General features: G+C 43.8%; 1 protein-coding gene across 2 annotated transcripts in view; it reads right to left on the bottom strand.

Annotated features, from left to right (window-relative positions):
• Positions 1-19,438, bottom strand: part of PDSS2 (decaprenyl diphosphate synthase subunit 2) — a 675,726-nt gene extending 656,288 nt beyond the window's left edge. Inside the window, exon 1 of one of the 2 annotated variants that reach the window (XM_085611218.1) lies at positions 18,851-19,438. In XM_085611218.1, coding sequence (XP_085467344.1) covers positions 18,851-19,101 — 251 coding nt within the window. In that variant the 5' untranslated portion in view covers positions 19,102-19,438. The remainder of the gene's footprint in view (positions 1-18,850) is intronic. The other variant, XM_085611219.1, reaches the window with a different exon arrangement.
• Between the last annotated feature and the right edge of the window lie 6,318 nt (positions 19,439-25,756).

Raw genomic sequence — 25,756 nt, 5'->3', positions numbered from 1 at the left:
TCAACCTAGAAGATGCCGATGATGTACCCTTGTCTCCCCACAAACAAACTAAGGGTTTATGATCGGTGCACAGTGTTCCCCGAACATATGTTCTGAATTTTTCAATGGGCCAAGTAAGCACAAGTGCTTCTCTTTCAATGATGCTATATTTCCTTTCTACTTCAGATAACATCCTAGATGCAAAAGCAATGATAACTTCAGAGTTGCAATACGCTGCCATAATATAGCACCTAGGCCAACATCACTTGCGTCCACAGTAATTATACATTGGTGAGCACTAATATAAGATTTTAATGCAAGTCCCTTGGTCAGTATATCTTTAAATTCCCCAAAAACGTTTTGTTCGTTTCGCCCCCAGCAAAATTAATCTTTTTTGCAATGCATTTTCTTGAGTGGCTCCATAAAAGTGGCATATCCGCTTACAAACCTGGAGTAATAATCGTTCAACCCCAAGGACGATTTTAACTTTGTTACATGGAGCAGGCACATCCCTCAATGCTGTTGTAAGAACCTCCTTTGGCTTACTTCCTTCTAATAAGATTCAATGACCTAGATATTCTACATTGTTGGTTAAAAACTTACATTTCTCCTTGGCCACTGTCAAGCCATGCTTATTTAAAATGTGGAGTACTTTATCTAAAATACTATTGTGTTCCAGGACAGTTTTGGAAAAAATAAGGCTGTCATCCTGGAATGCTAACACAAAAGGTACAACCTTAAACAGTGAACATAAGCTTTTGAAATACACTTGCCACTGATGCTAGACCGAACAGCAAGGGTAAATAGTTGTAAGCCTCCAACAATATGATAAAAGAAGTCCGGGCTTGAGAGTCTGTTTTCAGGGGTACCTGGTCGTAAGTTGCTTTGAGGTCAATATTACTCAAGACCTTTGCACCTTTTAAAGTAGACAACAACTTATTAATCTTAGGCAGTGGGTGGCAATCCACAGTAATATTTTTGTTAAGCGAACGCAAGACTGCACAGAGACGGATCTCCCCATTTATTTGAGCTATTACCACGGCACTGACCCACTCAGCTTCGATAATTTCATCCAGACATAACTGGTCAAGCTGTTTCCTCAAGTCCTCCCTCACAGAGAAGGGAACATCCCTTACCTTATGCTTCATGGGTATTGCATCTTGTTTTAGGAATATTTCATGTTCAAACTCCCTGACAATGCCACTTCCCTCGGAGCAAACAGTAGGAAACTTAAAAAGAATCTGATCTATAGTGGATGCCACTAACATAACACAAAAAGTACTGCCTGATCTTAATACAATACCTAGTCATCCCTGATCGATTCAAACCATAATGTCTCTGCCATCAACAGCCACAAGAATTTTACTAAAGATCTTTCTGGCAGAAAAGTACAATACATAATCAAAAAATCCTACTGTTTCAATTTCTGACTCCCCATACGCTATAGCTCTTATATGTGCTTTTTAAGAAGACAGTTCCCCCAATATAACTTAAAAGATCGTTCAGACAACATTGTAACTGGTGAATCAGAGACCACCATTATTCTCAACTCAATTTCCTCAATTTTAACATTGCTAAAAGGACCATTCTTACAAGCAACCAGCCCCACACCATGATCAATTGCCTACAGACACACACATACATCCTGCTGATCAGTACAGACAGTTCAAATTGTCATAGTATTTGTAGGACTTGGCTTTTTGGCTAAAGTTCTCTAGACTTTTTGCTTTCCGCCTAGACCGTTTCCCTGACATAGAGTTGCCAATTTAGATGCTTTGGGTACTTTGCCACTGCTGATCAGTGTCAAAGTACAAGTGTTCCCTGTGTAAAGTGTAATGGTAATTGGTTGGCCATGATTGGTATGTTTGCCTTACTAGAAAAGTCCCTAGTGATGTGCACTGTGTGTGCCAGGGCTAGTAATGCAAAGGTGCGCGGAGAAGGGAACTCAGGCCTGCAGTGTAGGGCCTGAGCGCAGTTTGCTAAGTTAGCATGTTGTCCTGACAAGTGCAACCACTTGTCAGGCCTTACTTTCCCTTTTGCGTACACAGTGTGCACCCCTGTGATAGGTCCTGGATAACCCTGGGCAGGGTGCAGTGTAAGTAAAAAGAGGTGTGTGATATGTCCTGACAGTGAAAAACACTCCATTTCGTTTTTCACTGGTGAAAGGCCATCCTGCCCATAGGACAGAATGGGGGAGGCTGGGTATTGTGTTTATTAGCCTAGTTTCCCATAAGTTTAAAATGGAGAGGTGATGTTTAGTATGTATGAACTCACAGTGTCATAACACATCTTTCTATGAAAGTGGTTTAGTCACGGTGTGTTCAGAAACCACTCTTTTAGAAAGTGGCTGAGTTTTGTGCTTTAAGCTTTTCTGTGTGTCTGTGCTGAATGTGGATTGACTGTCTGGATCTGAGAGGTGAGAGGAGCTGGGGGAGGTCTTGACCCAGGGAGGGGTTGAGATGGCACCAGGCTGACCTGCATCTGGAGAGTAGGCAGAGGAGATGCCTCGGGAGGTGAAGAGGCCTGGGTTGCTGCTATAAAACAATTGACCTGTCTCCTGCTGCGTGATTAAGGATCCAGACCCCCAGTATCAAAGGGAGAAAGGTGACACTGGGAGGGGTTGAGATGGCACCAGGCTGACCTGCATCTCGAGAGTAGGCAGAGGAGAAGCCCCGGGAGGTGAAGCGGCCTGGGTTGCTGCTATAAAACAATTGACCCGTCTCCTGCTGAGTGATTAAGGATCCAGACACCCAGTATCAAAGGGAGAAAGGTGACACTGGGAGGGAGACACCCAGAACTGATTTAGGCAGGGGTCACGGACCCCTGAGCACAACGAACTTCAGAGACATTTAGGGGTATAACTATGAGAGAGGAGACCCCTGAACGTTGGAATAGAAATGGATTGAGACTGAAAAGGCTTGGACCCATTTCGTGGTCAAGAGGAACCTCTGCTAAGGAAGAAACAACTGAAGAGATGCTGGGAAGGACCGACCCTTGCTTCGTGATCTGGGGCTGGTCTGCAGTTTGCTGTTTTAACCAAGGAAGAGGCTGTTGGGACTGTGCTTTGTGCGCTGGGTCCCCCTGCTTGAAGAAGACTGTGCTTTGTGCTGTTTCTTGTTACCCCAAGGGCCTGAGGTGAGCTGGCTCCCTGTTTGGAAACACAGGAACATAAACGTTTCCGGATAAGTTTCAAGTTACGCGGTGGGCGCGTGTTGTGGCAGCTTGAAACCCTCGGAAGGTATGCCCTGTGATCTTGGACACACCGAGGAGAAGTGAGACTCGGACGCGCTGGGTGCGTGTCGTGGTGCACAGGAGGCGTTGGTGAAAAGCACCTGGTCAACGTGTGCATCGAAGGTGAAGTGAATCTCGGACGCACTGGGTGCGTGTCGTGGTGCACAGGAGGCGTTGGTGAGGAGCGCCTGGTCATCGAGTGCACCAGAGGAGAAGGGAGGCTCGGACACGGTGAGCGTGTCGGGGTGCAGCCAAAGGCATTGGTGAAGAGCGCCTGGATATCAGGGCATTGGAGTAAGTATCAGTGAAGTAGTGTGCGTGATTTGGTGCAACCTGGGACTGTGGAGGTCATCGGCTGATCATCATGTGCGCCGGAAGAAAGTGAGTCTCTGCAGTGCGGTATGTGTGTCTTGGTGCCAACGGAGACCGCAGAAAGAAGTGGCTGGTGAAATTGCACTTGGAGTCGACGTGCAGTCCCATCAGCGTTGTAAGTGTGGCTTCGTGCCCGAGGAGACCCGGAGGGTGCTGTGGTGAACGTGCACCCGGAGTAACGTAATCTCAGAGGCGTGGGGTGCGTGTGCCCTGCAGCCAACTGAGACCTTTCTAACAGTCGCGGCCCGGACCGGCAGCCCCGTCAGGAGCTGAGCTGCCAGGCCGAGCCGCTGAGGCCCATTGAGAAAGTTCTGCACGGAAGACCCAGTTCGCTGGAGAGTGGGATCGCGCCCCACGGTAACATGGATCACTGCCTGGGCGGGGTGCGGGCTTGGAGGGACACTCTCTCGGCCTCTCCGTCCTTCTGGCGACGTGGGCCATTTGCTTCGGCTTAGACTGGGGCCCGTACTGACCAAAGGAGTGGCAGTACTGGGGCCTGAGTGAGTAGCTGTACTTTATGTCATCATTGATACGTGTGGGGGGCAACTGTTATCGAAGAGGCTGACTGTCGTAATACACATTGCCAATATTGCTGCTAACGAACTGCCAGACTGTCTTACAACGCCTGACATTATTTCTGCATAACGAAGTACACGATTGTAGTGCTACGCATTGCCTTATTTCTCCATTGCAAAGTACAGGAGTGTAGCAGCCCGCATTGCATTATTTTTTCATTGCCAGGTACATGATTGTAGCTACGCATTGCATTATTCCTTAATTGCAAAGTACATGATTGTAGCGGGGCGCATTACATTATTTCTTCACTGCAAAGTACGTGATTGGGGTGCGACGCATTGCATTATTCCTTCATTGCGCAGTACATGATTGTAGCCGTACGCATTGCATTATTACTCCCATTGCAAGGTACCGAGGTGTATCGTCACGCATTGTATTATTTCTCCTGTGCCACGCACAGGATTGTATCGTTGCGCAGTGCATTATTGTTTGTCCATTGCAATGTGTGTGATGCTAGCATTGCGACCAGCATAGCATTTTGAAAGCGGTGGTTAGGATTTGAACCTACCAGCCAGCCGGAACGAATATTACCCTTTATTCTATATTGGCTTTTGTATCATGTGGTCTGATCGTATATCTTTTTATATAAAGTTTAGACTTGTTTTATCAAACTCGTGTGGAGTCCATTTGTGGTGTTACCAGTGGGTTGCTGTGAGTGTGGTTGCACATACTGTACACTCGTGCCTTGGAGATAGGCCTGGCTGCTCGTGCCAAGCTACTAAGGGGGGAGAGCAGGGCTATCTCAAACGGTGTCCTTACTTGGCCCAACGTGGAGTGAGGAGTCCCGGGTCTCGCATTTGGTGACAGTGGTGCGGGACTTGGACTCTGGCTTCCAACAGTATTTATACTTTCTTCTAATTGTGCACAATGTTCTTCCACTTCAGGAACACAATTGACTGAATAACTCTTGCAAACTCTCACAAAAATCCCGGTTTTCTTGCACCTGTTACACTTTTTACCCTGAGCACGGCAATTCGAACTGATCTCCAAATGACTACGAGATCCACATTTATGACATGCATTAGACTTGATAGATCTATTCGTTTTCTGGTTCTCATGATTTTTTTTTTACAGGATTCACATTCATATTTTGTGAGACACCATATGCACCAAATAACACTTTCCCCGACTCCATTGAATGCTCAATACCCTTTGCAATTTTTACAGTTTCACCTAAGGTAGGATTTGTGCAACAAAGAAGATGCTCCTGGACTTTCTTAGTATGACAATTCAAGACTATCTGGTCTCTTAAGTATTGATAACTGACAGTCTCAAATTTGCAAGAGCAGACTAAAATTCTAAGGCTAGGCACATATTGGTCTATACTCTTGCCTGCAGCTTGCTTCCTTGAGTAGAAATAGAACCTCTGCAAAACGATTCTTCGTTCACCTGAAAAATGTTGTGCTAATCTTTTTTCAGCCTCCACAAATACACTCCACTTACCGTCATCCTCTGACTCTTCTCTGGACGGCTGAATTTCAAGCAAGTTGTCAAAAACCTTTTGGCCTTCCATGCCCAGACAAATATAAAGTATGGCCAATTTCCAGGCTGGGCTGTGGCCCACACCATCTATAGCCACCAAATAGTTTTTGAATACACGCATCCAGTGTTTCCACTCTAATCTGGGTTTGCCAGGTTCAACTAGGATGTGAGGAGGTTGCTGAACATTATCCTCTCTCGACATGACAAAAAGATAATGAATCGCAAGTTGCCCAAAAATCTCTTGCAACATTAAATATAAGTTCAAGTGGCCCATAATTTGCCCAGATTTCCTGGTTAGGACAATATGTGAAAAGCAGCTGTGCACCTGATCAGCAATATACACAATGAATCCAAAATGGCGGCCCGTCGAGTGTTAATGTGCTGACTTCAAAGCATATTTCACACCGCATATGCCCGCCATGTTGCTGCGTCAGCCGCGTGAGGTTGTTGCTCGGCAACTGTCCCAGTTGACCTTTAAAGCTGGTATGCCATAGCGCGCACACCTGCCTGGTTACTGCGTGCGAAGCGATGGAGACAATTGCGTGGCAAGCACGTAGGCGGACTTAAGATGCCAATTCACCACACCCTCCATTGAGGTCAGCAAGTTGCCAAAAAAGTCACCAGCGATGATTGTTTTTTCCCAGGACCTCTCAGTTAGGTGTTTTCGGGATAATCACACACACAGCACACCGGTCAAACTCCTTACAGGCAAATCATTTTGCAAACGTCGTAGACATGCCATAGACTAACGTTTCCAAGGCGTCGCTGGCTCAAAAAAGCACAAGCAGTTCACCATCTTGTTGCCAATATGTTGTGGTGGATTCCCAAATATTCCAGGCAAAGGTCAAAAGTATCTGCTTTATTTGGAAAAGCAAGCCAGCTTATAGAGCCCATTGATCAGCATCCTTCCAGCTCTGCAATCCCTTCCTAAATGCCTAACTGACAACCGTCCTACAAGGCAGGAACGCAGAACTTGGAACACACTTGGAAGATGCACTCCAAGAAACATAACAAGAACATAAGTAAATACATGACGTTACAGAATGCCAATCCATAATAGAGAATACAACAGTGATATCAAAGTAAAGTCTCAATCCTTGTCATCCCCCTCTTACTCAACTGGTGAAACGTGTTCAGAGACGTTTTCCCTCTAACACCAAGACAAACCTGCTTTTGCCATTATATTCTGTACCATCAGTGTCAAGAAGAATTTCCAAGCTCCTAACCCACTGAGAAAATGTTGCGTTTCCTACTCCTGCAACATGCAAAAACTTTGTTGGTATTGCAACAGAATTCATTAACTAGGTCATTCTTAAAATAAGTGTAAAACTTGTAAAGGAAACAAAGTGACAAAATGAAAGTACACTTGGCTAGTGCCCAAGAACTTATGCCACTGTTTTCTAGAAGATCACCTTTAACTTCCAAATTTGATTAGTTCGGAAGTGGGCCAACTGCAGCATATGTTACTCGGTTAATGAAACAAATAATGTAGGAGTTTTTCACTCTAAAGCCTTACAAAATGATTTGACAGGGCACTTCATCAGTAATGGCAACAATAGTATAATATTGAGCTCCTTGACAAAACAGCTCTGGGAAGTCTGATTGAATATTATGTGTTTATCCTCTACACAAAGCATCATTATGTGTGAAGTCAAAAAGGCCCCTCCCCAGGTCAGACAACATACAAAACAGCATCACTGAACTCACTGTAATTCCTCCAGCTCAGCTGGTGGTGGGTATCACATCAGGAAGTAAACCACAGCACTAGGCCACACTGTGCAGTGCACTACCGGCAAGAGGTGGGCATGAAAAAGAAGCTGCAGCACAAGGCACCTCACAGGAGACCGCAGTAAGGGCGACACATCGGACAAGGAAGATAGAACCCACAGCAGGGAGGGCCGAGTACATAGGTACAACGAAGCTCAGTTCACTTCAGCTGAGGTAAGATGCCTCCCGCAAAGAGCTACACGAATGCAGCCACCCCACCACATAGCCTAAAGTATCAGGAGGCAAGAAAAGGACATAGCAGAGAAGAAATCACCACCTGAAAGGTAAGGTGGATCTCAAAGTCATCGCAAAAAGCAATATAGTGAGTCATCGTAAAAAGCAATGTAGTGAAGAGCATGAAAGACAAGGTTGTAGAGATAATCAATTATTGAATATCAAAGGAGTGCCAAGGGTTGATTCATCCAATTGTCACGACAGAACAAATTCATACCTGAACTCAACATTAAAACAACACCATGTGCTGAGGCAGCAGGTGCACACAAACACAGGGAACAGAAGAGAAAGAAAGGAGGGAATAGACATGGGAACAATAGCATAACAATATATAGAATTATAAATGGTTAAATGAGAATAACATGGATTTTATTCACTGAGAGTTTCTAAGAGACATGAAATACATACCGAGAGTGACGCTATAGTTGTCCATGTCACTCAGAACCCCATGCGGAATAGCATCCGTTATTCACATTTTAGTAATTTGTAAATAAAACAAGCATTTGCAATGCAATAGGTCTCGCATTTACGCGTGTTTGAGCTATTGACATTGCAAATAATAATGCCTTTTATTTTTGTTTTTGTTTTAAAAACATAAATAAAAGGCATTGTTATTTACAATGCCAATAGCTGAAACTCTCGTAACTGCGAGATCTATTGCATTGCAAATGCTTGTTTCACTTCCGTGCACATCAGTCCTTGAACCAGGCAACCTGTGAACGCCCAGCACAACAATAAAAGAGAACAAACCATTTTAATCCCTGAAATTGAATTGGTTAGCATTTATTTTACACAGAAAACCGCCATTTACACAAATGTTAGATTAAAACTAGAGGTTGGCATTGGGAAGACAGCCAGCACACAAGCCTTCCCTTGAATACATGAACCTTCATCTGCATCAAGGATTATGTTCGAGTATGTCAAATCCACCCTCAGGCATCTATTCAGAGGACGTTTATGGGCAAGTTAAAAAATCCTAGATTCTAGGACCCAAGCTTGCACCCTCTTCCTACACTCTGCCATCTACAAAAGGTGGCATGTAAGTATCCAAATCTCACCAAGCATCAATTTGTGGGATCCCCCTGGGCATCCCTAAAAAAACAAGATGCTGTGGTCCACTCTCAGTGGACCATAAATGGTGGTAAAGACCCTGGATACTCCTAAAGGAGTAAAGTAAACTTTCTTTGCAAGTACTTTTAGTATTTATATTATATCTATGGAAAATCAATGGACTCGCCTGTCGACAAAGCTTAGAATGAAGTAGGCATTGTTAGGATGGGCAACTAAGCAAAACAAACCAATCAGTTTACTTCCTTCACATATACGTATCTGGGACTGGTAGGGAGAAACATCTTCGTGGTTTGGCAGAGAGTTTGAACTTTGCTCATGGCATGATAAGGGAATTGGTTTCTTTTGGAAGCCACAGAAGGTAGAGAGAATCAGGCAAAAGCTGAAATGCTCTAGGTGCAAGACTTTACATTTCACTCTACCAAAGCCCCTGAGAGAACCCACAAAAATATCCACGTGCAGCCACTTCAGCCCTGGCATGCAGCAACGGGTATGTTGTACTTAATAATATTATTTACAGAGGACATGGCAGTTCCAATTCACTGTGGCTACTTAGGTAAAGAAAGCTTCTTTGAGAGTGAACCATTTAAACGTCAACAAAAGCAAGTTTACATTTACTGAATGGGAGCGCTAACGGATTCTTAATAACAATTTTTATGGTGGTTGGTGGGATTTATTTGATTATATTCTGTATTCAATAAGAATACAATCAATAGGTCAGTTGAAAAATACTTTGGTAAAACTGAATGGATAAGCCAGCTTAAGATTCCATAGACAATTTAGAAAGAATTCTGGGTTGATATTGTTGCACTGCAACAGCGTTTTGACCCTATGATTGAGCAAAGCAGGTTGGATCGTCTACACAAAGGCTGACGGCTATATCATGGCCAGTGAAATAAAGAATATTACAAAGGTGGCAAAGTGCATCGTTGTTTAAAACATGATCGGCCCAGTTCATTGGGAAAAGCTTAAAACATGATCGGGCCAGTTCATTGGGAAAACTGTCACATTTTAGAGACGGTTCTTTCTATTGAGGAGGTTTGACAGTGTCTGCTATTATAAATTACTTTTTAAGTTCAGTTCATCGTCTGTGTCACTCAACCTGACCTAGAGCAAGCATTTTTTTTTTTTTGTTTAAATATCTTTATTAGTTTTTTTTCTCCAAAAAATGTCCCCATTTGCTCATGGTACATATCATAACAGTTCTTCAGAAAACAAAAATTAAATAAGAGCAATGTTTCCAAATATACATTGCATTTTTGCGTCAGTATTGTTGCGAGTAAACCACTCAGACTATTGCAGATCATAGTACAATGCGTTACAACATACACATTTTTCATCGAGTGACTATCTCTCCTAACATCCCCCTGATCAGCAGACCTACATATCTCTCCACAGTGCTTAATCGCCCGCGGAGAGAGAGGAGTATAGCGAAGTGAGGGAGAGAAAAAGATGCCAGTGCTACTTAATAACATTTCCTATAGCAGTAAGGCCACCCTCATCAGATTGTCTTGCGAATGACAAGTGTTGAAAAACAGTCTTCAGTGGCCAGTACACCAGGCCGAAGAGGGACTTGTGCCAGAGGGAAATAGAAAGGATAAAAGCAGATACCCCCACAAATTAAACCTTTTCAATATAAAACTATAAACAACATAACTAAAAGGCTGCCTTCTAAAGACCGTTCAGGAAGTCATTGCATTATAGAGTATGGGACTTTTAAATTCATGAGGTACGGCAGGATAGAGCACTGGGGCGGAGGTTGAGCGCATGACAGTGTCATGGACCCGATCCAGGTGCGTAGGCGCCAGGACATAAAAAGGGGGGGGGGCAGAGGACTACGCTGCGCCAGGCACACGCCACTAAATGGCATCCGGTGAGAGGCGAGTGAATGAAGGTCTCCATGTGTCCGTCTCCCTCCCCCCAGAACTGTCGGTATGCATCTTATGGGACGACTGCCTAGGTGTGATGGCCCTCCCCAGTATTCGCAGTGTTGAAAGCTGTCAGTAGGGCGTCCCATTGTAGTGCTATGGGATATTTACGGAGCCCCGCCGTCTCTTCCCTGTGAAGTGCTGTGCTTTCTGCCTGCGCCCATATCTGAAGTGAGTGCGTTCAGCTGATCGTCTCCGGAGGGTTCGCCTGTTTCCACCGTTTCGTAATTAAATGCTTGGCAGTTATTAGTCCTAAATCTCTGAACCGTGATGTGACCCTATTCTTCTTGGACCCAACATAAGCTCCCAATATGCAGAGCTCCCACGTGGGCGGCAGGGAGGTGCCCGTGCAGAGTGCCAACGCTGAAGCAACACTCCTCCAATACAGTCGAAGGGAGGGGCAGGCCCACAACATTTGTAGTAGATCTGCGTCAAGTTTATGACAACGTGGGCACTCAAGAGGTGGCAATGTTAAAATATCTATTGATGCTATCGGGAGATAGATACGCTCTCTGTATGATATATGTTTGTATTAGCTTAAATTTAGAACTCCGTGGTATGCATGTAGCACCAGCTAGGATAGTGGTCCATTCCTTGTCCGTCCAGGGTCGACCCCTGTCAGCCTCCCAGCGGGCACGAAGCGCCAGCATCGGCTTCAGTGTTTGCGTGAGTAAAGCCGTCACCAGCCAATGCACAATGTGAGAGCCTGCCCCCATGACGTGCAGATATTGCAGCAATAGGTGCATCGGCGGCTCGGACGTTAAATCCCCCAATAGGGCCGAAAGAGCTCGTATGAGAGAAGTGTGGAGAAGAAACTGTCCAGCAGGTAAATAGGTATCTTCTGCTAGCTCCTAAAATGTTAAGAGCGTGCCGTCCCTGTAAAAATCACCCAGAGTGTCTATTCCTGCTGTGTGCCAATGCCGGAGGGCGGTTTCAGAGGTGCTCATTTCTCCTCTGGGAGCCCCTAAGAGCGGTATGATCGGGGCATACGGGAGCATCGCATGAGTGAGGTACAAGCTCCTTTTATAACATCGATGGGCAATGCCCAGATGAAGCTGTTGCGGACGCGGGGTCCGAGCAGCCGGGTGAAATAGATTAGATAGTTGGGCGTGAGTCCACGGCTGCTGCAAAGTCGCCGTGTCTTCAAGGTTAGTGCCATTAAGCCATTTCGTCACCCATTGCAGTTGAGCTGCTATGTAGTACAACTCCAGGTTGGGAACGGCCAGCCCTCCATGAGAAGTGGGAGCATATAACTTCCACAGCGCGACCCTGGGTCTGCCCTTGTTCCATATCAGGTCTCGGGATAGACGCTCCATGTCACGGAAAGTCTTAGTGGGAACATAAACTGGTAGGTTTGAGAAGTAATACAATAGTTTGGGAAGGATTATCATCTTCAGCAAGGTGATACGGCTCATGACGTTCAACGGGAGCGACTTCCAGAAGTGTACCTGCGCGCGTACTGCCGAAATGGCCCTCGTCAGATTACCCTCCATTAAATCATCTGGGTTTCGGTATATCTAAATCCCCAAGTATCGAAAGGTGGTGGGATACCACGGGAGCCGCGAGCCATTGATGACTACATCTGTTTCTGTCGTTGCCGCACTAAAGGGATACACTCCAGACTTGGCCCAATTTACCCGGAGTCCCGACATTTCCTCAAACATCCTCAGCATATTTGCTATGGACGTGGGTATGGCAGTAACATCACGTATATACAGTAAGAGGTCGTCAGCATACAGAGACACAGCATGCAACCCATCCCCTAGGCATATGCCCCATTCCTCCCCTCCCCTGCGGAGCAGCATCACCAGTGGCTCCATAGCAAGAGAGAAGAGTAGCGGGGATAGCGGGCATCCCTGTCTCGTCCCCCTCCTCACTCTAATAGGATCAGACACAATCCTACCAGTCCGGACACGAACAGTAGGGAGTTGATATAGTAGGCTTACCATTGTGAGAAAGAGGTCGCCTAGTTCATATTTGCGTAATACCGCCGCTAGATAGGGCCATTCCAAGGAGTCGAACGCCTTTTCCAGATCCAATACCAGGCATCCGGAACGGGGCCATCCCTGTGTCACATACTGCTGTATCCTAAAAAATCTACGGAGGTTTAGTGAGGTGCTTCTAGCCGGTACGAAACCATTCTGGTCTGGGTGCACCAATGAGCGTACTAAGGGCGAAAGACGCTTAGCGAGGAGAGATGCAAATATTTTATAGTCCGTGTAAAGTAGTGCCAGCGGGCGATATGATCCTAGCAGTCAGGGTTTTTGTCAGGCTTGGGGAGAGACACAAGCAGAGCCTCGTTCTGCGTGTCAGTGAGCGCTGATTCATCCAACGCTGATTCGTACACTTGCAGCAGTCGCGGCACTAATATATGGGCATAAGCTTTATAAAATTCTGTTGGCAGGCCGTCCGGTCCTGGCGACTTCCCATTTGCCAGGGAGAATATACTGTCCCGTATCTCCTCTGCAAGGAGAGGACCATTCAATCCCCCCCCCCGTGCGCGCGTGGGTGTCGGCAGGACCAACTCATCTAAATAGAGCTGTAACTCCTGAGTCGTGGCCTGCATGTTAGACATATACAATCCCTGATAATAAGCCACAAACGTATCGTGGATATCCCGCTGCGTGTATACTAGGCCCCCGGCCGCCGTTCGCACGGACGTGACAGGTGTCTGCACCTCATTCTGACGTATCCCCCATGTGATGTGTGCGTGCCGAGTGCGCGGCATAATTGAGACATCGTAATCGCTCTAGAAGCCCGGCATGCTCCTCCCTGTAACTATCAAGTTGGCCTCGGGGCCCTCCCAATGCAACCGGCTCCGCCATCGCCAACTTTCTTTCTAAAGTTGTGAGTTCTTTCTCCAGCTGCGCCCTAATGCCTGCCTGCGCGCCTAAACAGTGACCGCGGACTACTGTCTTAAAGGCATCCCACTCAAGCAGGGGCGAAGAAGCCGTGCCGGCGTTTTCTTCAAAATACAGCGCCATGGTCATGGCCAGGAGGTCACGAAAGGGTGCATCAAGCAGGACATCTGGCTGAAGGCGCCACATAGGTATCGGCGGCACCATAGCATCCCATTGCAGTTCCACCATATGTGGGTTATGATCAGAGTGTGTGCGTACCATATAATGGGAGCCAGAAACACTCGGCAGTAGATCAGTGGACACCATAATACGATCCAGTCGTACATGAAAGCCATGCGCTCCCGAGTAATAAGAATATACCCTATCATGTGGGTGATGATGGCGCCATACGTCAGAAAGACTCCAATCTGTGGCCCATTGATTCAGCGCCTTCGCAGCTGCATATGTAGCCGTGCCAGGCAAGGGAGGGAAGGAGCGGTCCAGCGACACATCCATGACGCAGTTGTAGTGCCCACCCAGGATCATGGGGATATCATGCCAATTAGCTAGTTTAAGAGAGACCGCTTCCAGGAAGGCCGCCTGCTCCGTGTTGGGCACATACAGTGACGCAATCAGAACCTGCCTCCCGTCCAGGACACCCCGGATCACAACATACCTGCCCTCCGCATCTATGCAAGAGTCCAGCTGACCTAGAGCAAGCATGACTGCAGAAAGCTACAGAACTGAACTCCAATTGTTAGTTAATAAAAATACCATATGGGCTGAAATAAATACTACATAAAACCAATGTTCTCTTTCTTCTCAGATCTTTTTATCAAAGTCAATCATTTTCCAGACTTAAATTGATGACATAATTTAAACTTTGAAGAAAAGAAACAATGACTTTCAAATGTACAGGCATGGAATTTTAAGACTTCCTCTTCCAAAAAGGAAAGTCAATTGCTGACAGTCCAAGTCAGCCTTCAAAGTGAGATAGAAACTGCTTTTCATTGTTTTTTTTAGCCTCAGCTCCCAGCAGACATGCCCAAGTTTCGATTATGTTAGATCGTCTGATCCTAAATTCCTCGGTAGAGGCTGAGCAAAGACTCAATGCTGTAGCACACCTTGCCTGACTTTTACAGGACCCCGCTGCCTCAGCCATCACCATGCAAATAAAAAAAAGAAAATGGAGGCACGTTTTAAAATTAGGTGTTTGAGAATCTTTTGTTTGTCGCCATCAAGATTTTGTGAAATTTGTTTTGCCCTTTACTAATATTTCGTGCTTTACGTTTGAATTCACCAATGTATTTTTTATCCCGCTTTGCAGTGCTTTTCGCCAAACAGCTAGATAAATTTCAATCTGATCGAATGCAGCCAATCTTGAAAATGTATGCATAACATTTCTCGGCAAGTTTATCTTTTGCAGTTTTCCTTTGTACAATAGCCAATGTTTGCATATTTTTTCTCTTCATGTTTACCCATTGCTAAGTTTTTATATACACAATAGTACGGCGCAAGAAATCACCATTAATACCCCAACTGCAAGTGGGCGGGATGGAGGCGTGGTCTTTACCGTACCTGGCAGATACCAAAAGCACACGCCGCAGTGGTTACCAGGTATAGTCAATACCTCTAATGTCAAGTTTCCTCATCAAAATGGGTTATTACATGAGGAAGGTGGTGCGCCAGTGTTCCACCTCTTGGAATTTACAGGCCATGCTCTCCACTCCAACCCCAGTAAATGTTGACAGGTTTGATATATCGAAATTTACCACAATTAATAGCCAGGGCATATCGGTTTTCTCAACATGTATCCAATGCAAAACCATTTTGTTACAGTTAAAAAAATTGGGCAAAATTTATGATTGCCAGACACAATTATTAAAGGCAAAGTCTTCGCAGAGTTGCACATTTTTCCAGCCAACTTTGCGAAAGTTAGACAAAAGTTACAGAAACATCTTTGCACCTCATTTTATTATAAAGTTTCTTCATAAACTAATTCAGCAACTAAAGCAAGTTATACGTGAAATGTACAATGAAGCAAGCTATTATGAATGAAAGCACCAGAAGATAAAATGCAAGGTCAAGGTATATAACACCACCACGAAACAAAATCATATTCTAATAAAAGCAACATTTGCTTAAATAAATTAACACGGTTGAATAATGAGTACATTAAATATTGCTTTCTGATAACGGTACATTTAGGCACACGATTGTTAAGAAAGAGCCAATATGTTAATTGTATTAAACTTTGCTACTTAGCACACTCCTGTCAAATATCTGAGGCTCCTCTCCGGCTGCATTAAAGTAGAACATCCCGCCTCGATGGAAGCTTCTCTGCCAACCTCTGTTGACAGGGTCGGGGAAAGCTTGCAGCTTCAGTAAACTATACTTGTGACAAACGGCCCAAGTACTGGAGGCGCTAAGGCCTGCCACACATGCTCATAACAGGAAGTGCTTATTCAGAACAATAATATCCTGAAGGGCTGACCCATGGCATTGTAATTTTAAAACTTTTCTGTCTCACTTTCCAAAAAAAACAAGCGCCCGCGTCTCGCGCAAGTAGGGGGTGAGGGGGGGGGGGGGAGTGCGGCCGAGAGCAGGCAGCATTTCCCTTGCGGGGGCGAGTGCGATAATTGCTACCATATGGTGCAGCTCGCTCCCGCAAGGGAATCACCAGATGTGCATGCGTTGCCATTGGAAGCAATACAACGCGTGCACATTTTTGCCCGCAAAGCTGTGCCGATGACTAAAGGTCTCGTTCCTATGCAACACATGCGCGCTGCGTTGGCGAGACCTAAAAAAATTGTATACGCCCCCTTCAAATCATTACACAAGGGCAGAGGAGTGATGGGGGACATATGTACAACATGCATTAAAAAATAAATGATTTACGAAATAAGCTACCCATCTGCCACCATCAAGATATAAACCCCCCCTGCCCAATGTAAATACAAAAATCGCGGACTTCTGCTACCCACCTCCACTACCCTGCGAAATCCTCAGGCCACACTGCCCACAGGCAAATATAAAAATAAAAAACCTACCTGACCTCCTATCACCCTACCACGCCACCCTCTGCCTGTGCCCCTTCCCAACACCTCAAGTAAATTTGCAGATAAAATATCTCTGGTCTCCTGCCACCCACCCCCAACACCCCAACACAGTCTGTGCGCACTCCACCACACTCCCAGCTCAAAGCCCCACTCTTTGCACTGAATGAGAGTAGAAAGCTGGTACCGCGATGGCAGTGGTTCTCTGAGAGCCACTGACCAGTGTGGTTCAGGTTTCCCCTCAGCACAGATCTCAGCAGAATCATTTAGTCAGGGAAGTAGTTGATTGGCGCAGGCACAGTGCTGCCCCCTGTTTTCCCATCTCCATCGGATCAGTGGAGACCCTGGAGTGTCAGGTGAGACTGCCACATGTTATTCTGTCATTACACTATGGTCTATGGAGACCCCGGAGAGGCGGTGAAACAAATGTTAAGTGAGCGCTTCCCCTGGGTGACATCACAACAGGTTAACCAGTGCTGGCGTCGCGACAGTGAATAACCAGATTCCAATTCAATTTTGCACGGTAAAGGCTTCCACTAAAAGCAATAAACAACAAACATATTATACATGTACTTCCCAAAAGGACTCTAGGCACTATAATGGCACTGTAATGCATTTCAGTACCAAAAACGTACATTTCACATGAATGCATAATTAGCTTCCAGTCCTGCAGATGCAGTCTATGAGATTCAGTGCCAGAAATGGAAATAAATTACTCCATTCCATAAATTGTGAGTGAAGGGGTGGCAGCATAAAGGGGTTTGGGCATGCAGGGTGAAGCCATTAGAAGGAGTGTCTGTCAACCAACACATTTACTTGGTATAAATTCATCCCACAAAGAAATTGGCAACAAGGACAAATGTGACATTAAACCTATGCTGAATAACTTGACTGATCTTGAGTGTAAATAAAAACATCTTATGGGATTAAGCCATCCACTGTAGAGATCTTTGTGTACCCAGCAAGTACCAGAGTATCTGGTGGATAATGCACTTTCTGTAAAACGTTACATGCAGTCTAATAACAGGACTGAATCATCACATAAAAGCATAGAGTGGTAATGAGCCTTGTGCAAAGAACAGCATGTGCTATGCTTATACAAAACTGTACTTTAGGTAAACATTTCAATGGGTTACTGTTTTTAAAGCACAGATCCTTGCCATAACTGCCGGTCGAAAGTTACAATTGTTTATAATATAGCTTAGTGGGCTATAACCCAGCATGAAGGAGCTGAACGCAAATTGAAAGGCATACGTTTATAACCTTACTGTCTTTCTCAAGCTTTTCTTATTTATTCTAAGATTACTTAAAAAATGTTACTTTGGCTAGTAATATGCCCGTATTAAGAATTCTGATATAAAAAGAAACATCTATCATTTACAGTGAATACACATCACCTGGAAATAATGAACAACTTGCCAACAAATCATAATTTATCTCGAAAGCACTAGTGAAGTGACAACAGCAGTGTCTTCCTTTCTCAATGGCACTGGCATGAAATTAAGCTCCAGCTGCCTCCCAGCCAGGAAGAAATTCGAATAAAAGGAGTGCTGATGGCCCTTTAAAGGCGACATTTGTGTTGTGCCAGCAGGACCCAAAAATAAGAGATCTCCCTCGCCCCATGTAGTTGCTACTCTGAAATCAAAGCAGACAGTCTGCAGGCGCCACTAAATGTGTCCCACTCCCAGTGTTGGCAAATTACGCTAGGACAAAGTCAGCATATTTCATTGTGACTGGCATGGATCCGGCTCAGCAATAACTCCCGGATGCGGGATCCGGATGCATCTCTCCCTTTTCCTGCATTAGTTAGATTCGATGCCAACGCGTTTATTTCTGTATCGCCTTATGTGAAGTACTAACTCATACATGACAAACACTACAAGTGAACATTTGGGTCATTACATTAAACAGCAATACAAGGGTTAGGAAGCCAAACGTACTGTCACATTGGATTATATCACACGGATTCTTAACCCGAAGAAGACATTGCAAAGCGTAACTAAAGCTCCCAAAACATAGACTGGCATTCTTGTGGTGAGCTATTTATTAGAAGATACTCCACAGGAGCAGAACAAAGTGAAGCACTTTAATTTTTATGATGTAATGCTAGTTTACGCTGAGACGCAGCAATACAAATATAAGGAAGAAAAACGAAAAAAAAATAGTCGATATATGAGGGAGATTTATAAACAGACGACGGCGGTTGTGTCTGCCACGGAAAAGTGACCGGATACGCCACCCGTGTGAGTGTGGTCTGTGTGCGTGATGAGGGGGCGTGGAAAAAGTTCAGCAGGGGCGGCTAACAGCATGCCCTTACCTGGCGGTATTAAGCAGGGGGTGCCTGGTGCCCACTAGCTTGCGGACCTGCATGGCGATGTTGCTGAGCTCGTCGCTGAGCAGGCAACGTAGACTCATGAAAGAGGTCGGGTAGCCCACGATCTTTTCGGCGTCTGACACCACTTTACTCCAGTGGGAAGGGGAGCTCTGGGATCCGGAGAAGAAGCTGAGGCTGCAGCGAGCTGTCAACCCTGGGAATAGCCCAGGCCGGAGTAGGCTAAGCCGAGACATGGCCGTAACGACCCGAAGCAGCAACTGAGAGAATGTCACCGCTCTTCTCTTCTGATCAGTGTTGTGGTGCCTCTGTGGCTCCTGCTGTCTTTGGAAAGTGAAAGTTAGCCAATGGCTCTGCTGCAGATTCGATCTCGCTTTTGTCTAATGCCAGCTGATTTTCTATGTTGGAGAGGGGGGTCTATTCCTGCCGTTCGGGGTGGCCTTGTTTAATGTCCTAGACTTGACAAGGCACGCAGCAGGGTTACTGCTCCAAATCCTAGAGATGCACATCAGAGGAAACTCAGGTGCATGCCATGGGAGCCGCCATCTTGGGAGAAGCGAAATACGGCAGTGTCGCAAAACAGAGAGCAGCCGAAAAGAAACTGACAGGTCTCTGCAAGCGTAGCGGAATACGTTAGTTTCAAGTCATTCTGGGTCACGCGTTTTATCGTCCTACTCGCTCTGGGCTCCACTCTTGTCAGCTTTGCGTTGCCCTTTGTCTTTTGTATGTTCTAGTATGGATTGGGCAAGATAGTATTAGTGCCCAACTTTGTATGTTTTTGTTCCCTATGACAGCATCTCAATTATCTACGCTAGTGCGCGACGCTTTCAGCCAGTTGTAGGTTTTCAGCCAACGGCGCTTTTCATATTTGGATTTTTAAGGCCACACTTTTCAGCTTTTCAATGTTAAAACGAAGCCACACGTTACAGAATGTAATGTGATCGTGGCTCAAAAGCAGGGTGTTGTCTGATTGTAGTTTCAAGTGGCAATTCACTTCGTATTTATCTATCTGTCTGTCTGTCTAGGCTACAATTAATGCTATTGATAATCATAATCTACCCCTCAGTTAAGTAGAAATGCAATTAACCGCCTTTGCTCCAAAGGTCACGATATGATAGAGGGATCTGAACTCAGATAAAGCATGACACGTGATAATATTCGAGAATCTCAATGTTTGGCCGGAGATTGATCTTTTAAAGAGGCTACGGTATTGGTTTGGAGGACGTTCGTGTTGCAAGAAACCCCCAAAATGTGCTTTGGGAGTCATAGTGTAAAGATGGGTCCCAGACCGTAGTTGAATCAAGTAGATTATTCTTTAGTTGTAAATAAGTAAACCCACCAGTGCGGATAACAGAGACCCTCCAGCACCGGTCAGCACAGAACACGAAGTGAACACAAACATTCTTCTCGGTCACTAAGCAACCTGGAACAGACCTACATCATGTTACTGACATCAGGGCATTCCAAATAAACATCCTACTAATTAAAAGGACACCACACAACATGTCCCTTTTTTTTTTTTTTTTTTTTTTTTTTACAAATAAATCCCAATAAAACCAATAAACCAAAATAAAAAAACAAATCATTTTAAAACAAAATCTTCGAATTTTTTAGGTAATTTCACAATCCTTTTCACAGGAACCTCAAAAGAAGCCCCCTCAGGAATCAACTCCTCAGAAGAAGAGATATTGTGAGCATCAGAATTAGAAACAGACACATCAAAACATGACTTGGAACTATAATCAGAAGAAGAACTAGCTACATGTGTACTATCAACAGAGTGTCTAAGATTAGAATCACATGCACCTTTATCGTTGGAAGATCCTATATCCCAAAAAGACTCATCTGCGTCAGGTGCATTAAACAACTTTTCTTGCCCAGGTTTAAGAAGAATTATAGAACTTTTATTCCACCACCCTCTTTCGTGTAAAAGAACAGCAGTTTCAGAGACTTTAATAACTTGCACAGGAGCAGAAAATCTAGACAAACCTTTGCGTGGCAGACCAGGATTAATTATGCGTACCCAATCACCAACACTAATGTCCTTGTACTTGGTCCTGTGTATGTCATCATGATAGACCTTATTTTTAGATGCAGCCTCATCTAAACTGTCTTTCACCTTATCAAGAGTTTTCTCAAAATCCTTATGAACTTCTAACTCAAATGATGGTGATACTAGTGTACAACACCCTCTTCCTCTCATCAAATAAAAGGGAGAAACTCCCGTCACTGAATGCGGCATGGTATGATATGCCCAAAGCTTCTCATTAAGAAAATCAAACACATTCTTCTTACTCTCCAAAGCACATTGAATGCCATCCTTAACAAATCTATTAGCCCTCTCCACTTGACCATTGGCTTTTGGACAATATAAAGGAGCTCGCTCAGCTCTAATGCCACACTTTTTTAAGAAGGAAACCATTTTAGATGAAACAAACTGGACACCATTGTCAGACATAAGTATCCTAGGAAAACCTTCAACAATAAAAACTTTTTCTAGAAACGTAATCACTTCATCAGTGTTGGGATGTTCCACAAAAGTGTGGTAAATCCATTTAGAAAAATTGTCAATTAACACAATAAGAAATCTGTGTTGCCTACCTAAGATGTCATAAGGACCTGAAAAGTCAATGGATACCTTCTGCCAAGGTCCCTTGGGAATTTCTTGTAAACCAATGGGCTCAGTGGAAACCTTGTAATGTTTATCAGAACGAACACAAACAGCACAAGTATCCACAAATCTCTCCACTGAAGCATCCATACCTGGCCACCAATAATGTTGTCTAAGAGCTCTCTTAGTTCCAGAAACACCATTATGACCAAGATGAGCTAATTCTATAAGCTTATTCCTGAGACCCACAGGGGGAACTAACACACTATGTCTGACCAAAAATCCATTTTCAACACTAAGTTCACTTGAAATTTGAGCAAAACTGTGTAACCCTGCTTCAAGATTCCTGAAAGGAGGCCAACCACGGATCAGAAATTCTTTGACTTTGTTAATCAAAATGTCTTCACTATAAAATTTGACCCAATCAGCTTCAGAAATTTTTCCTTCACAACTGTTAAACACATCCACCAAAGCAACTACACATTCATGATTATCCACAAAGGAATCTTCAGTGACATTTTCAGCGGGCAATCTAGACAAACAGTCTGCAGTGATGTTTTTCCCTCCAGAAATATGCTCAATCTTAAAGTTAAATTCTTGTAACCTAGCAATAAGCCTAATGAGTCTGGAAGAAGCATTGCCAGACTGTACACCATCCATCATAAAAACTAAAGGTTTATGATCAGTGATTAACTTGAATGATTTTCCCCATAAAAAGTTCTTGAACTTTTCTACAGCCCACACGCATGCAAGCGCCTCCCTCTCAATTGTACTGTAATGAAGCTCAGCACCTTTCAAGGCTCTAGAAATAAATGAAATGGTTCTTTCCTTGCCATCTACAAATTGAGTGAACACAGCCCCTAGACCAATTGAACTGGCATCAACAGTTACTACCGATTCTCCACAGGGATCAAACGTTTTTAAAGCAGGAGCTCTAGAAATGAGCTCTTTAACCTTTACAAAAGCCTTGTCATGATCTTCAGACCAAACAAAAGACACTCCTTTCCTAAGCAATTGTCTCAAAGGCTCAACAACTAAAGCATAACCCTGTACAAACCTAGCATAATATTCCCCAAGTCCTAAAAAGGATCTCAGAGAATCTTTATCATATGGCTTAATGGCATTGTTGAGAGCACTGATCAAATCAACTTTAGGAGAGATGCCCTCCCCTGAAATTTTGTGTCCTAAATAATCAATTTCTTTCACAAAAAATTTGCACTTTTCTTTGCTAACAGTCATCCCTCTTTCTTCTAATTTGGTAAGGACATTGCCTAATAAAGAATTGTGTTCTTCGTGAGACTTAGCAAAGATAAGTATGTCATCCTGAAAGGCCTGTACCCCTACTAGATCTTGAAACAATACATCCACTAATTTTTGAAAAACACTAGCAGCGGATGCTAGTCCGAATGGCATACGCAAAAATCTATAGACTCCAAAAGGGGTTACGAAAGCAGTCAAGTCTTTTGATTCCTCATCCAGCATTACTTGATGATACGCAGATTTGAGATCAATGATGGAAAAATATTTAGCATTATTGACAGCCATGAGTAATTCTTGAATCCTTGGGAGCGGATGACTGTCAATAATAATGTTCTTATTGAGTGATCTCAAATCAATACATAACCTTAAATCACCATTTTTTTTAAGTGCGATCACAATAGCCGAAATCCACTCAGAACTATTAGTGGTTTCAATGATGCCCTCAGAACAAAGATTGTCCAAATGCTCTTTGAGTTTTTGACGAACCCCTAAAGGTACCATGCGTACTTTGTGCTGTACAGGAATAGCACACTTTTTCAATTTAATGTGATGCATGAAACCTTTCACCTGACCAACTTTATCAGCAAAGACAGCAGTATGTTTAGATAAAATACTATCAGTGTTACAATCATGTGATGAAATCTGATTAACAGTAATATCACGTAATCTAATAGGAGTATCAGTACCTGGACATAACATTATCCCTAATTTGCCCAGATCAAACCATCCAACAATATTCTTACCATTGACCGCAACATAAATTTTCGTGAAAATGCAGCGTCCCTGAAAATTAAGTTTTTCTTCAAAATAACCCAACATTTCAATATCAAAATTACCAAATGCTTTTGGGTTGACGTCCGTGGCACAAAGTCGTATACCTGTCCATTTTTCTTCAAAGGTAGAATCAGATAAGACAGTAATGGGAGAGCCAGAATCAGCCATTACCTCAAGAATGACATCACCGATAAGAACTTCTCCTAGAGGTGCTTTAAAACCAACATTTATCATATTAACATCAAAAAGGGGATCATACAAAGTGATGATCATATTTTCAACATCATTAGTAACCTCATTTACAGAGTTTACTGTTAAACTGGGGTTACTGGTAGAGGAACCACTCCTTACATTTTTGCAAACAGTTTGGAAGTGACCAACCTTATTGCATTTGGTGCATCTTCTTTTAATGGCAGGACACTCCAAACTATTAGCAAGATGAAACCTGGATCCACACCTATAACAACACGGTTTACTAGACTTTGGCACAATGTTAGGCTTAAACACTTTTTTACCAACTTGAATGGCACACACAGGAGTATTGACTGGACTCTCTTCCGAAGATAATACTTTAGATGATCGTATAGATCTTTCAATACCTTTGGCAATATCAATAACCTCAGATAGTGTGGGGTTTCGACAAGCCAATAATCTCTCTTGTATCTTTTTCGATTCACAATTAAAAACAAACTGATCTCTTATGCAAATATCAACACTTGCACCAAAATCACAATTTGCAGCCAGGACTCTTAAGGCTGCTACATACTGTTCCACTGTCTCATCAGCAAATTGCTTCCTCTTATTAAAAGCATGACGTTCAATTAAAATGCTAGGTTCTTCAATAAACTGTTTTTCCAACCTAGCAACAGCTTCTTTGAAAATGTCCCAAGAATCACCTGCCCCTGCAGGTGCTGCGATAGGAGTTAGATTTTCAAAAATCTCAATGGCAGCTGGACCTAAATAAGTAAAAAGAAGCGCATGTTTTCTATCAGCTGGAAACTTTTTTCCATCAATGGCTACAATATAATTTTCGAAAGTTTTGTACCATTTCTTCCAAGTCAAAGTAGGATTTCCTGGAGCACTCAAAAATATTGATGGTTGATTACACATTTGAGAAGATGCCATAGTGGGAAGATTAAAGTTTCACAGAGTGTATTCCAGAAAAGAAAACAAACAAAAAAAAACGAATTCCAATATATGAAAAAGTAAGTTCAAAAATTTACATCACAGTAAATTATACATAAAAATGTATAATAATGAAATTGAATCGAACCAGTACCTTTCAGTAAAATCTTGACAAAAGAATAATGTTCAATTGAAAAATATACCAGAAAGGTTTCAAACTTGTGAAAAGCTTAGGAAGTTAGCGTAGCTGCCGATACGACGAACAGGTACTTTAATAGCCTCTAGACTCGACAAGCTGCCACGAACTCGCTGCTTGGACGAAGCATTAAAAAAAAATTCCCCAACTCAAAATGGCCGCCACGAACGTCACCTTACGTCTGTGCTTTCATCAGGCGGTGGGTCTTGTTTCCTCCGCGTGAACAGCCGACGTAAGCAGGGAAGACGTGACGGACATCACACAAGGGGAATGGAGGCTCGAGCACAAACGGCTCCGCAGACCAACCGTCACTCAGAGCTTCAAGGTAATTTTTACCTGTCAAAAATAATTCAAGAATGAAGCGCTTTTCACTCGATATACTCAGCTGCCTCAGTACGGCTCAAATCAGCTTCAGATGCCTTCAGTGTTCCTTTTTTTTTTTAGAGAAAAATAAATAAATAATGCAGAGGAGATCTCAGTTTCTTCCTTCACGGTGGGTGAAATCCCAGTCGTCGCCAATGTAAAGATGGGTCCCAGACCGTAGTTGAATCAAGTAGATTATTCTTTAGTTGTAAATAAGTAAACCCACCAGTGCGGATAACAGAGACCCTCCAGCACCGGTCAGCACAGAACACGAAGTGAACACAAACATTCTTCTCGGTCACTAAGCAACCTGGAACAGACCTACATCATGTTACTGACATCAGGGCATTCCAAATAAACATCCTACTAATTAAAAGGACACCACACAACACATAGTCCTACAGAAATGTCTTCAAGGATAGAGCCGCTAAAAGTGGCCTGTGAAGTGATAATGTAAAGGTTGTCAGCCTAGTGCTGTAGAAAGAACAATAAGATATGGTCAGGCTTTGTGTACAAAATAGGGTAAGACTCAGTCTTATCCAATGGAAGAGCAAAGGGATCA

Source organism: Triturus cristatus, chromosome 6 (genome assembly GCF_964204655.1).
Source record: "Triturus cristatus chromosome 6, aTriCri1.1, whole genome shotgun sequence".
NCBI classification, from domain to species: Eukaryota; Metazoa; Chordata; class Amphibia; order Caudata; family Salamandridae; genus Triturus; species Triturus cristatus.
The sequence above is the reverse complement of the archived record's forward strand: the minus strand, read 5'-3'. Positions and strand labels throughout refer to the sequence as shown.